The sequence below is a fragment of the Idiotropiscis lumnitzeri genome, chromosome 14, assembly GCF_059441095.1.
Source record: "Idiotropiscis lumnitzeri isolate Australia: NSW breed Sydney's pygmy pipehorse chromosome 14, RoL_Ilum_1.0, whole genome shotgun sequence".
Classification (NCBI taxonomy): Eukaryota; Metazoa; Chordata; class Actinopteri; order Syngnathiformes; family Syngnathidae; genus Idiotropiscis; species Idiotropiscis lumnitzeri.
This window is the reverse complement of record NC_142404.1, coordinates 4,820,621-4,833,756: the sequence shown is the minus strand read 5'-3', so window position 1 is coordinate 4,833,756 and position 13,136 is coordinate 4,820,621. Positions and strand designations below refer to the sequence as shown.

General features: G+C 39.5%; 2 protein-coding genes across 2 annotated transcripts in view; one reads left to right on the top strand and one right to left on the bottom strand.

Moving 5' to 3' along the window:
- The first annotated feature begins 1,568 nt into the window (after positions 1-1,568).
- The window catches only part of kiaa2012 (KIAA2012 ortholog), a 15,878-nt gene continuing 4,310 nt past the window's right edge, over positions 1,569-13,136 (top strand). The window contains 13 exon segments of the mRNA XM_088314962.1: positions 1,569-1,694; positions 3,965-4,096; positions 4,200-4,328; positions 5,793-5,946; positions 6,019-6,125; positions 7,926-8,150; positions 8,153-8,306; positions 8,414-8,569; positions 8,674-8,799; positions 10,058-10,132; positions 10,939-10,997; positions 11,120-11,183; positions 11,258-11,498. Of these exon segments, the coding sequence (XP_088171088.1) occupies positions 1,578-1,694; positions 3,965-4,096; positions 4,200-4,328; positions 5,793-5,946; positions 6,019-6,125; positions 7,926-8,150; positions 8,153-8,306; positions 8,414-8,569; positions 8,674-8,799; positions 10,058-10,132; positions 10,939-10,997; positions 11,120-11,183; positions 11,258-11,498 (1,739 nt within the window). The 5' untranslated portion in view covers positions 1,569-1,577.
- The window catches only part of LOC148323175 (interferon alpha/beta receptor 2-like), a 22,701-nt gene continuing 21,820 nt past the window's right edge, over positions 12,256-13,136 (bottom strand). Inside the window, exon 8 of the mRNA XM_088314967.1 lies at positions 12,256-12,717. Coding sequence (XP_088171093.1) covers positions 12,673-12,717 — 45 coding nt within the window. The 3' untranslated portion in view covers positions 12,256-12,672. The remainder of the gene's footprint in view (positions 12,718-13,136) is intronic.

Sequence of the window (13,136 nt, the reverse complement as noted above, 5' to 3'; positions counted from 1 at the left end):
ATCCATTCATCAATTATTTGAATGGCTTATCCAGACGAGGGTCACGGGCCTATCTCAGCAGTCTTTGGGCAGTGCACCCTGAACTGGTTGCCAGGCAATCACAAGGCACACAAAGATGAACAACTATTCACTCTCACAGTCACACCCCGTGACAATTTTGAGTGTTCACTAAACCATATGGATGTGAATGTGATCGGAAATGGAGTACCTGGAGAAAACCCATACCGATACGGGTAGAATGAAGGATGTGCAAAACAGTCGGTCACTGTTTCACCTCGCTCAAAGCGATGTTCACTGAGTACAATATCTAGACAAAAGTATTGAGTCAGTGTTATTTCTCTTTTCCCTCTATAAAGCTTACAATATTTTGGGTAAACCTTCTACAAGGATGAGGAGGAATGAATCTTCATAGAACAAAATGGACCTAAAACATTGCCCTCACAATAAAGACAAAATTATTGGGGTTTTTATACAGAACAAGAAGTGAAAAATGAACAAAAGATAGAGTTGATACCCCTCCACACCACCCTCTGGGATACCTGACTGGCCTGCATCTGTGGTTTGCAATCTGGTCCTGGTGCAGACGGCTCCATGAGACGATGTTTTGTCATGAGATGCTCTGTACCAGGCTTAGGTTTCTTAGTCATTCATAGTTCTCTTACCTTTTACTTGCGTATGTTTGCATATATGTGTTTGTGTCCTTTTGGGTTGCATTGTCATGTATGACAGTGCTCTATAAATCAAGTTTGATTTGATTGATTAATTGGTTGATTGATTGAGTGATTGATTGATAAAAGGGTGAGAAGGAATAAAACCTAACAGAAAATGAACATAAAACACAGCCCAGTGTAAATATACACATTCATTCATCCATTACAATACACAAAATAGACAACAGTGTAGGGCTCATTCAAAAATAAAAAAAAAGTGTTGTTCTCCCCAATTCTGAGCATACTTCATACCTGATTTTTGAGTGTGTGTGTTGTGTGTACATGATCCCTTTCATGCTAAAGGTTATTTGATGGGCTTCTTTCTTCAACACCATACTCATCCAATAATTCCTTATTGAGCTTGGTTTGTGCACTAAGGCCTTCCCCAAACTGCTCCTACCAATGTCAAAGCATAGAGTTGCACATGTCTTATTAGGATGAATAATTAAGATTTAATTGATCTGATTGATTAAGCGATGCATGATATATTTGTCTAATTAGTGTACATCTATGCATATTGTGTAAAGTGGGGACAGAATTAGCCCACAAAAAACCTGATCCTGTCCTACTTTTGCTGTCACAATCGGGACACTTCCTGAACACTGTCATTCTAAATGTGTGTGTGCGTACGTGCGTTACTCCAAGCAGCTACAGCTGGGGCAACACTAACACAAAGTACTGAATCATACTTCCTAGCAACAAGCACTCATGCGCTAAACCAAACTGAGGAGGCAGCAGGTACGTCCATTGTCCTTTTCTTAACAAAGTTTTCCACCATTAAGTATATCCTCAGATCCATCACTGGGATGATCATATCATTGATCCTGGAATGTGTGAACTCGTTTAATCGATGTTTTTTTAGATGATATGGGTAGTAACACCATGAAGGATTTGTCGCTGTCGCCGCTGAGTCGGGGGTGCGGTCGTGTCATCACAGCGAGTGCAGGCGATCATGGCCGCCTTGACGTCTGCTTCACACCGCAGGTGCCCAAATGTCAAATTTCTCATGAATTGTTAGCATTAGAGGAGGCAATGGAAGCATTGATGTCCACTTAGTGTCATTTATTACTTTATTCTTGCTTGCTCTGACCTCATTCATATTAGAAAGGAACTAGAAATGATCACCGTGTTTACCACCAACAATTTTGTGGCTTTTTTTTTTTTACATGCCTGATAAAAAGTAAACTGAAACATACACCAGAATCTTTTATGTTAATCGTGCAAATATCAAAACACTTGACAAAATAACAGTTAAAAAAATAACTGTGAATCTTTGTATCATTCGTTCTTTCCCTTTCAAAATGCCAATCAAAAAAACAAAATATGATTCTGTTTGTGAAAAATTGCATGATGGTTCATGTAAAATTTCTTTCTAAGCACAAAAATACACACACAAAAAAAAAAAAAAACGGGCCACAGGACCAAGGTTGATTTTAATTTTTAATTGGGTGTGTCCAGTGGCCCGTTTTGTAATTTTGTAAATGTGATCCTAGCAAAGCTTCTGAGTGAAGTTTTTGTTTTTTGATTGCCAATTGAAAATAGCACACAGATTTAGGCCCTTGTAGATGATGTGAAAATTCGCTCAGATGCACTTTAGGCAGGCCTTTTTTATTTAGTTATCTATTTATTTATTTGCATATCGACTATGCAACATTCAAACATAGCATAGCGTAACAATTTCAGAACTATTTTCTTTTTAGATGGTAGCTGAATTTGCTTGTTTAGTTTTTTTTTTAAAACTAAAAATAAAAGTCAGGGAACACAGGTGCTTGGGATTGGATGTATCTTGCGCAACAAATATATAGTTAAATGTCAAAGAAGCTATCTGTGAATGTAGAGTCATTCACATTTTCCTAACTTCTTATAGAGTGTAATATGATCTTTCTAGCATGCGGCAAAGTTTGTGGCACAAGCACCAAACTTTAATTAGTTTGTCATGTGAACATTTTTTTTTAAATAGCATAATTTAGCTGTTACAACTGAATCATATGTTGATCCTGTATGCCACAAAACATACACATATGAGATGCATAACATAAAAGTATTTTCCAAAATCAAGTATGACATTCCAAAAGTCTTGAACAGTGGCTTGTGAAAGTTTTAGATCACCTTGAACTTTTGGACATTTTGCCACATTTCAGGCTTCAAACAAAAAGACATAATTTTTTTTTTGTGAAGAATGAAAAGTGTGAATATGTTCTCCCAAATACCTCCCCACGTCGCGAGTTAATACTTAGTTGAACCTCCTTTTCCCGAGATTAGATTAAATAATATTGCATGCCACACACTTTTCAGTTTTTTTTTAAATAAAAAAAAATCACATGAATTTTAATGCACTTCGCCTTTGTGTTCCACTTCGTTTTGATTCTTCACAGACACGCACACACACAAAAAAAAACACATTTCATATTGTTATGTTTGAAGACTGAGATTAGCCAAAAAGTCAAAAAGTTCAAAGGGCCGAACATTTTCACAAGCTACTTTGCATTTTGTACTGTTGTTCATATTGGTTGTTTGTGCAAAATGGACATGGCATGCAATCGTACATGCAGATAACCAACCAAATTTGTTCTTTGACAACACAAAACAGATGAACACAAAAATTAAAGTCAAATATTCATGCAATGTTTTTATGAATTACATGTACTGTATTTGTAAAAACACATTTATTTTATTTATTTATTACAACACTATATATATATTTTTTTGTTCTTAAAAACCTTTAAAATGCCTACTGTTATTACAATTATTTTCCTCGCGGTAGATAATAAATGTGATTTTTTTTGTCTTACAAAAAAATAGTATCTAAATTTATCAAAGTCTCTTAAGACATCTGGCATTCTAATGATTGTGATATCCATTATCCGAGCCGCTTCACCTCACAAGGGTCGCAGGCGTGCTGTAGCCTTTCCCAGCTGTCTACGGGCAGTAGGTGGGGTACACCCTGGACTGATTGCCAGCCAATCACAGAGCACACAAAGGTGAGCAATTCATGCTCACAAACACACCTAGAGTCAATACAGGGTGTGCATGTTTTTGGAATGTGGGAGAAAAAACGCAGTACCCGGAGAAAACCCATGCAGGCACGGGGAGAACATTCAAACTCCGGAGCCGGAATCAAACCCTGCACCTCTGAACTGTGAGGCCTTCGTGCTAACCGGTCGTCTACCGTGAAGGCTGATTTTGACATAATGCATTTAAATAAGAACAACTTCAATCCCTAAAAAAATCATTAAAAGATACTACCCCAATAGGACTACTACATCTGGAAATCCCATGATGCTCTACTGCGTCTGACCAACAGCGGAAGTCTGCTCAGATGTGAAGAGTCAACCATCCCGAAGACATACAGCACTCGCCGGGGACCTCTGGTTCTTTACTCACGAGTACGAAAGACATTCACCTCGCCCCCAACCCGAATAAAGAAATATCCAAATTCCTTTAACTTTACAAGGACTCAGCAAAACTGTGCAAAATGTCTTTCTGCAGGACTTGGTCACGCTAGGAACTGAATGTGGGTCACGGGTGCCAGACAGGAGGAGGCGGATCACACGGCAGTACACGCAAAATGTTGACCAACGGCTAACCGCGTTCCTCTTGCGTCAGCAGAATGATCAGGTTAGCAGGAAGTGACCACAGCCTCTGCCTTTCACTCCCTATGCGCTCAATCGTCACTTCATTATGTACACCTGTACTGTGTAAGGCAGAAGTCATTTTTGAAATGCGAGATACTTCTTGGGTACAAAATTTGTTGTGTCTATATTTATTTGTCATATAGGATTGGGCATGGCCTGATGTCTCTCAGTATTTAAACACGAGTGGCTCAGGGACACGTGTCAAAGCTTTCAGTCATGCCATGCTCTGTGTTGTGACCAGAGCTGGGCACTTGACCCTTTTTGCCAGTTAGTCCCCCGCCATCTGCCCACGACCTAGTTACTGGTCCGGCCTTATTCATAAAAATTGTCTGCTCTCGTCACTGTCAGTGCATCACCAGCTATGAACCTCACCCTATGTCACCAAAAATGTGTTAAAAAATTGAGTACTCAGCCTAAAAGAAAGGAACACTGGTAGAGAATAGCCCAGTCCAGCAACGTAATGCAGAAGATGAGGAATGGTTGGTCCGCTTGTGCGCTACACACTCAAACCACATGCTGTTAGATATCCCATTATTACCTCAAGGGATACAATACAATTTTATTCATATAGCATTTCACACAGCTGGAGGTGCAACAAAGCACTTTCCATACGTCATCTTTTAAATTAGCAGGTAATTAGTACACAAATTAAAACACATGAACACATTTACAATAGATGCCAGAAGAGGTCAAAGTTCGAAAGCTCAAGAATAAAAATTAGTCTTCAACTGGGTTTTAAAATTGAACAGAGCAGGGGTTTGCCTAACATTTGATGGAAGCTACACCATCTGATTATTTTGTCACGCTGTTTGAGAAACTTTGCAGAGTCAAAAACGAAAAACAATGACATCAAAGATTTATGTGAAATCTACAAAAACTAAACACAAAGACATGGCGAGAACCACAGCGGAAGTTGGATGCCAAAAACTGCAATAAACACACAGAACGTTACTACACAACGAAGAAATGCTTTAGAAATGAAATCATTGCAATAACTTTGTCCTTGGAAAAAAGAAAGTATAGCCAGATTTAAGACAAATAATATCCGAGGAATAAATAAGACTATGGAACAAATGATCAAGATGATGTACAGTTGGTAAACAATACAATAATCCGGTGTCTTCCTTCCGCTTCTGCTGCACCTATAAACCAAGATGATTGTCATTGTCAGCACGCGTTGCAGGAGGCTCTGTCCTTCAACCCTCACCAAAGAAACTGTCAAAAACTGTCAGTCAGAGAAACAGGAACGTGACAGTTTGGGACCCCTTGCAAATCTCGAGGCCTCGGGTAATTGCCTGTGTTTGACAATTGGCATGTCTGCCCCTGCCGGGATGTAGTCGACCTTTTTCCTGGAATCTACTAGGATAGGTTCCAGTGCCTTGAAACCCTGAACAGGATAAAGCTTACAGAAAATGGACAAATTTGACTGTGCATGTCTCCAACCTAGTTGACCTGGCGGTTTGCCACACCGACCTTACCTCCACTTCAAAACATCCATCGTGCAAACGTTTCCCAACATTGCGCCACCCGAGAACACCACGATCCGAAGTTGCTCAGTGACCCTGCAGAAACAAACTCTCCTTCGGAGAATCTGACTAAAGGTAAAGGATGAAGTGAAGATTTGCTTAAAACATCATAATCTGGTCGTACCTTCAAATCAGGTTTGTATGCAGATGTGAATAAAGTACACAGAAGTGATCGGACAATCCGCTTGGATCTGGTACTTGATCTTCACACTTGTATAGATCACATAACCCTCAAAGAGCCAGAAGAACTTCAGGTAATACAAAATACATTTAATATGTTTGCATCTTGTAATTTGTTCCTCTTGGTCCAAAAGTACATGAAATGTGAATATTGTACCTTTTCTAGGTTTCCACTCGATTGACAATATTTAATTGCCTCTTTTCCAGGTCAATGTGTCGCATGCTGAGACTTCGCAAAACAAAACAATTGACTTAACCCTTTTCTTAAGTCCTGAAGATGTTGCAACAGTCCCGGGAGGATCTGTGATTATGGTCAACCCTCAAACCTCAGTGACCAGGATCAACAATAGGAGAGGTGTGTGTGTGTGGGTGTGAGTGTGTCTATGTGCATGTGTGTGGATGCATGCACATGCATGTATTACCAAAACAAGGCAAAGAAATACAAAAAAATGTGGATAAAGTTCATTACACAGACATGTTGACATGTTCCCGCAGAGCATCTGTCACATGAAGAGCAGGAATTAAATCCAACCTCAGGTATTGCCTGGAAAGAAAGTCAGTCATAGCTGAAGTGTATGGTAAATAATACTGTGACGTGCACCCCACAGACTTAGTTCTTCCTCCTTTGAGAGCTGAACCTCCAGTCACTCCACAATCCTACTATCAGCACCCACCTGCTGTAAGTCCACGTTAACACCAAAGAACCTATTTTGCAGCAATCTAAGTCTAGTGCAATACGAAATCTAATTGTGTTCATGGGTGGAGTTTTCTTTGTTTTGACATTGCTAGACTTGGCGTAAGAAGAATTGGGCGTAACCGGGAGGTTTATGCCTTTGTGCCATTGCGGGTTGGAAGTAGTCTTTTCGCCGGCCAATTGTAGCGCCATCCCCCATTTGCACCAAAATCCGTCTGTTCAGAGTGCAGTACGTTAGGAAACTCACTGGTGTCCGTGCATAACCTTGGGAAGTCAACTACACTATCTCCCCTTGTGGGTGATGTAGTTGGCCTCGATTATGACATGGGCAATCGGAGACCGCCTTGCACCCCCTATCGTGCATCTGTGTACGAAATCCGGCCAACTCCCACACCCATTCCCCGCAATAGTGTTGAGGTCTCTACTAAAAAAAAGATGTTGATTACATTCCGTTCAATAATTTGATTTCTCCAATGACTCAGAGGGTTTGTCCCATGCTGTTGTCACGTTTGTAAAATAAAATCCAATTACTTCCACCTTGCATGTCTGCACAACGCCGAATTCTTCTGTCTAAGCCTTGATCAAATACGCTCAAATTGCGTCACACCACCTGTGCTTGGAGTTGAACCTGCTTTTGGCCAGTAAAAAATCAAATCTAATTTTTGAAACAAATCTGCAAACACGCCGGTAGGAACGACCAGTGATGCATAGTGCGGCTATTTATTCCGAAAAACGCTGAACTAGATCATTGCCCCAGCACAAAAACAACGATTTACATTTACATAATAAGTCATGTAGACAAGATGATGGATGGATTTGGGTTATAGCAAAATATCTATTGATTTTAAACAATATGTAACACAAGTTGATAAGGATACTGAAAATAAAAAGTTATTGACAGCTCTCCAGTCGTATCAATGTTCAACAGAGCATCTAAATATGTTCTGGCTCGATATCAAAGCTAAAAGCCGATTGATTTGAAATACAACTCAATAGAATTTTATTTATATAGCGCATTTCACAACAGCTGGAGCTGTAACAAAGCGCATTCCATATTTCCTCATATAAATTAGCAGGTAATTAGAACAGAAATTAAATACATAGCAGAATAAGAGAAGAACAGCGACAGTCTCATGTTGATGATGACCTCCACAACTTGTGTTTGACTCGGCTGTTTCAGGTAGAACGAAAGGGTTCAAATATTGAGGAAGTCCACCTGCCGCCTATAGAAGACCGCCATGTCACAATGGGGCATGCTAGCGGGACACGGACTCAGCCGGTGGTCCGAACAGAATCAGGCTGTCGGAAGGCCTCCCATCACCGTCCCCTGCTTCTTCCTTTGTTACTCGCTGTCAAAAAATATGGTGATAAAACATTGTCTTGATGGTGTTTGTACTTGATATGTATAAGATTGTATTATTCTTCCATCATATAGAACAGCTGAATTGTCAAAAGAAAGCAGCAGGAAGGGACAAAACTGGAAATCAATTCTGTGAGGAGATGCTACAGCCTGGGCAACAGTTTAAGAAATCATCAGAAGTTCTGCTGGGCCTGGCGGATGGTGCATCAAAATTGAGCATTATTTTTAATTATTAGTCTTAATGCTGATAATTTCAATTTACCTTGCTTTGCGCTATCCTCTACTCCAAGGGTCTCCACCTCTTCCAGTGGGAGTGTTGGGATGCGTTGCAGGATGCAGAGGTCCAGGCAGGCAGAGCTCCTCCGCCTTTTTACATAACCGATTACTCAATCTCCATGATTCCTGTGATTCCAGCGACGCTAAGAGAAGCGTGGTCAGGGGGGTTCTCCCTTTGGAGCTGAGAGGTACAGATGCCTACACAGATCAAAGCATGACATTGCTGTGCAGAACAGTCCACACAGTAAGTAGAATTACTCACGTGCTCATTAATCTTGTGGCCTGTTGTCAGACTTGCAGAACGGTCAAGCTGTTGGGTGCATGATTCTCGGCCCTGATGGGGAAATTATTCACTTGTCACTGTACGACAACTACCAGCACCGAATCCTTGGTGACGACGACAACATAGAGCAGCAAGGTGAGTCAATCACTTCAAGCCATGTAAGTCATTTTTGCAATTTGTGTCAACATACATCAAATATGTTTGAATATAACTGAAAACATGTGCAATGGCTGAGAAATAAAATACTACAGAATTGTTGGCATTTAGTGTTGAAATATCTTTCACCTTTTCAATTTTTCCGAATTTTTTGGGCGTCGCTAAAACGGAGCCCAGTGATGTACAGTAATCCCTCGTTTATCGCGGGGGATACGCTCAGAAAATAACCCGCGATAGGTGAAATCCGCGAAGTAGTCAGCTTTATTTTTTACTGTTATTTTACAATGCAATACTGTACAGCTGAATGAAACAAAAAATAAAACCTCTTCTCAGGCCCAAAATTTTTATTAAAAAAAAGCACTTTAAAAAAACCTGCAAAGCAGCGAAGTCGCGATAGGTGAAGCTCGATATCGCGAGGGATTACTGTACTTGGAACCCTGGCATAAATCGGTATACCGCCACTCTATAAATTCTTCTCGCCACCATTTCATCTGCGGCAAACGCCACAATTGCAATTTACTAAGTAATAACTTGTCTTGTTTCTACCATAAGAACATGCAGGAAACTTTATGTTTTAGTTGAATGTGTTTTGTTCTATTTGTCGAGATGATGGCGAACGGGACGGCTCCACCGCTGGTACGTGAGCCACATAGTTTTCTAGTCGGAACTGGCATCTACCTAGTGGGCGACCTCTTTCGCTGGATCACGGACCAGCGGAGGGGCCATGACAGATTTTTTTTTGCCTTATGTAACAGCCGCTGGTACCGGCGTCTCTCACAAATATCCAATATCTTGAAATAAAGCCGCCTTACCACTGACACACTTTAGGGAAAGTTACCAACAATCTTTCTGAATAAGGCCGAAAAAAAGGTCAAGTGCCCAGATTACTGTATTTGTCGGCAGGCATTTGAGCACATATGTGAGTGACGTGTCAGCTAAGTATTGAGCTGGTTTTGTTTCAAACCTATTCAATGGTCACTCATCTTCATTTTAACTTTTTTTCACTTTACAGAGTCTTTAACATTTACCTTAGTTGTAGATTGAGGAAAGGGTGATGTTTCCGTGATTATATACCAGACGCGCAGTTTCTTGGCAAAGGGTGTTGTGGTCCACGTTTTCCTTTTATGTGTTTTTTTTTTTTTTTTAATCGTGTGTAATTTTTCACTTAAAATGTCAAAAGCATTAATTGGGGTGGTAGTAGTGAACATTAGACAATGCTGCCATTTGCCCTTCACAGCTTTCCAGGTATTGTCTGCAGATGGCGAGATGTTACCATGTGTCATGGTGTTGCAACAAGAACACACACAATCTGGTATGTACAAAAAAAACATGCAATCACCAACTGGCCCTGCTTCCATTTTATTGTACAATGTCACTGTCACTTGATACCGGTCTATTTTTTTTTGTGCGCAGACAGGGCTTTAATAAGCACCTCTGCTCTGCAGCAATACCACTAACTGTATACATCATCTATACTTAACACGTAAGATGAGGTTATTGGGGGGTTGCAAGAACTCAGAATTCTTTGACTTTCTGTTTGTATTGTTTTTTTTTTTAAAAAAAAGAGTAATTCTAATAATTCTCAATATGGTTGCCACCAAGAGCAAATTGGGGTTTCGTAGCAAAGGCATTTAAGAAACATACATTGGTTCCTTCAGTTTCATTGGTTCCGTGACTAAACTCATAATTTCAATTTTCCCTATTGAACCCCAAAAACACCACACATTTTTTGTTGGGCTGGTTGCACATCGATTGATGTGGTCCAAACTGATTAAACTGTTGCGCAGTGTACAGGGTTTGGCAAGCAGTTTTCATGAGTGACTAAACATCAGCCGCTGGTTGTTCTGTGATTTAAACTTCAAAACCTCCTATACACGGTAACGTCCAGCATGACAGACAGAAATGGACCAAATTTTCAAACAGGCTTGCACCAAAATGAAAAGAACGACATGCAAGCATTTACGCATACATGCTACAAATATAGAGCTCCTTATGTCAAACTGTACCACACAAACTTTTTTTTTTTTGCTTTTTCCTGCTTAAAAAAAACAAATCCCAGTGACATTTTTCTAAACATGTTGTTTATAAAATGTTGTTGTTTTTTTTTTCTCTGTTTAGAAGAAGATGGGAAACTGAACTTAAATGTACCGTCTGGGGATGTTCACTATTGTGCACCGGTTAAAACTGTGAGTTATTCCAATTAATTTACAATTTTGTGATATTTTAACACAACTCAGCTTTGTTCATTTCACATTCATGGCAGCCAAACAATATTCTGAATTAATTGTTGTCTAAATAGTGTTTAGATCTTCACAAGTCTGCAGAGTCTGATATAAGACCAAACAAAAGCCACGTTGATTTAGGTAACCCATTCATACAGCCATCATCCATTTATCCTCTTTTTCCAAATTACTGAAGTCAGTCCTTCTTGTCTTAGTGGTTACGAGAAATGAAAGCGCAAGGAGAGCAGAGCCAACAGAGGAAAAACAGGAGGAAAACAATAGAGATGTTAAAAACAAAGTCATGAAATCTTCACCAAGGGAGCAGGTGGAGGAACCTGCAGAAGGCAACACTGAGGAACAGGAGGAGGAAGAATCAGGACATCTGCCAAAAGCCACTTCAGGACTGACTGATCAATTTAGGAACGATACGATTAATACGCCGGAATCTGGACTCAGGTATGAGCTTTAGTCTAAAAAATTTAATTGAAATGTGGAGCCTCCAAAGTAAAATCTGTGACACCAGTTAATCCATTTAAAATCATTTAAAGTGAGTTCTACGGTTCCATGGTGTAATAGTTGCATAAATATGCAGTCAGATGCCGTTAGTTAAGTAAGTTTGTCCATATTATTGATATGCAGTTTATCGCATTGATTATATTGTCCTGAGCAGCCAGATATTTAATTTTATTTCACCGTAATTTAACCAGGAAAGGTCCCATTGAGTTACAATAAATCTTCTCATATAGGCAGTCGTGGCCAACATGAGACACAAGCCATAACTAAAAAAACTATACAACAACCTACCCATTCTTCACAATGGAGTGCTAGACAGAACAAAGGCAAAAATAAATACCAGGCTAGATAAATAAATCATAGATAGGCATCAATTACTCCCAAATTTACGTTATCCACGTCCCTGTCTCCTGCCAATACTACTGTTGATTTGTTCAATTTTAGAGGATCCATTGTACCGAATACGTTTATTGAGAAACTAAAATATTATAAATATAAACTAATATAATTGGTTTGAAGTGGACAAAGTGAATTAAGTTTCCCATCCCTGGTCTACTGTTTATTTAATTAAAACGGCATTATATACAACCAAAAACGGGCTGAAAACAAAAAGGAAATGGCCCATTTGTGCACCTTTCTAACCATAAACATTAAACTTTACTCAATTTAGTTTATAGTTTAATAGCTTTTGAATTAAGGTACTCTATCCCCCAAATATATCATTAAAATGTGCCCAATTAAAGTGGCTACAAATTGTTATCCTACATTTGAATCAATCAATCAATCGATCAATCAATCAAACAAATTGAATTAATATGGCGCTTTTTTTGGCCAAAAAATGCAACTCAAAGTGCTGTAGAATAAAAACATCCAAAATGCAACATAAAAACAGACGCCACCCTCACTTCTAACATACACAAGGACATATATCCAAGAGCATGCCAGTGCGCACAGACATACACAAAACCTGTTAAAAAAGAATTGGCAAGGCGCAGAGAATCCATATGAGAAAAGAGTACCTAAGGGGAAGTCATCCACACTGAGAGAAGTAACAGCCCACAACCACAGGGTGCGCCACCATCACAGAGACCCCCGGCACAGATTGACCAGGCAGACCCTAATCATGGTGCAGATGCCTCCGGTTCCCCACCACAAGGAAACACTGGAGATAAAAAAAAAAATGACAACGCTAAGACAAAACAATACAATAAATTAAGAAGTAAAACACAGTAAGATTACATCATTTAAAAAAAGTCCAAAATTAAAAGAGGAAAATAAATCATTCATAAGCCTAACTAAAAAGGTGTATCATAAGTCTCCTCTTAAAAATTGGGTCGATTCTTAAGGTTGTTTTTTTTTTACCTTTTTTCTGATAGTGTACAAATTGGCTGGTCTACAGCCAATCACAGGGACGGATGTAGTCATCCTGGTAAAAATGTATCTTTGATAGGTATGGCTCACCAAAAAATGTAGTTTTGTGTCAGCATGGTGGCAAAGTATGAATATGCATCATAAATCAACAACCTCTAATAAAGGTTGCCTGATGTAGCCAAAAGCAATGGATGCATTAAAACGGTCAAG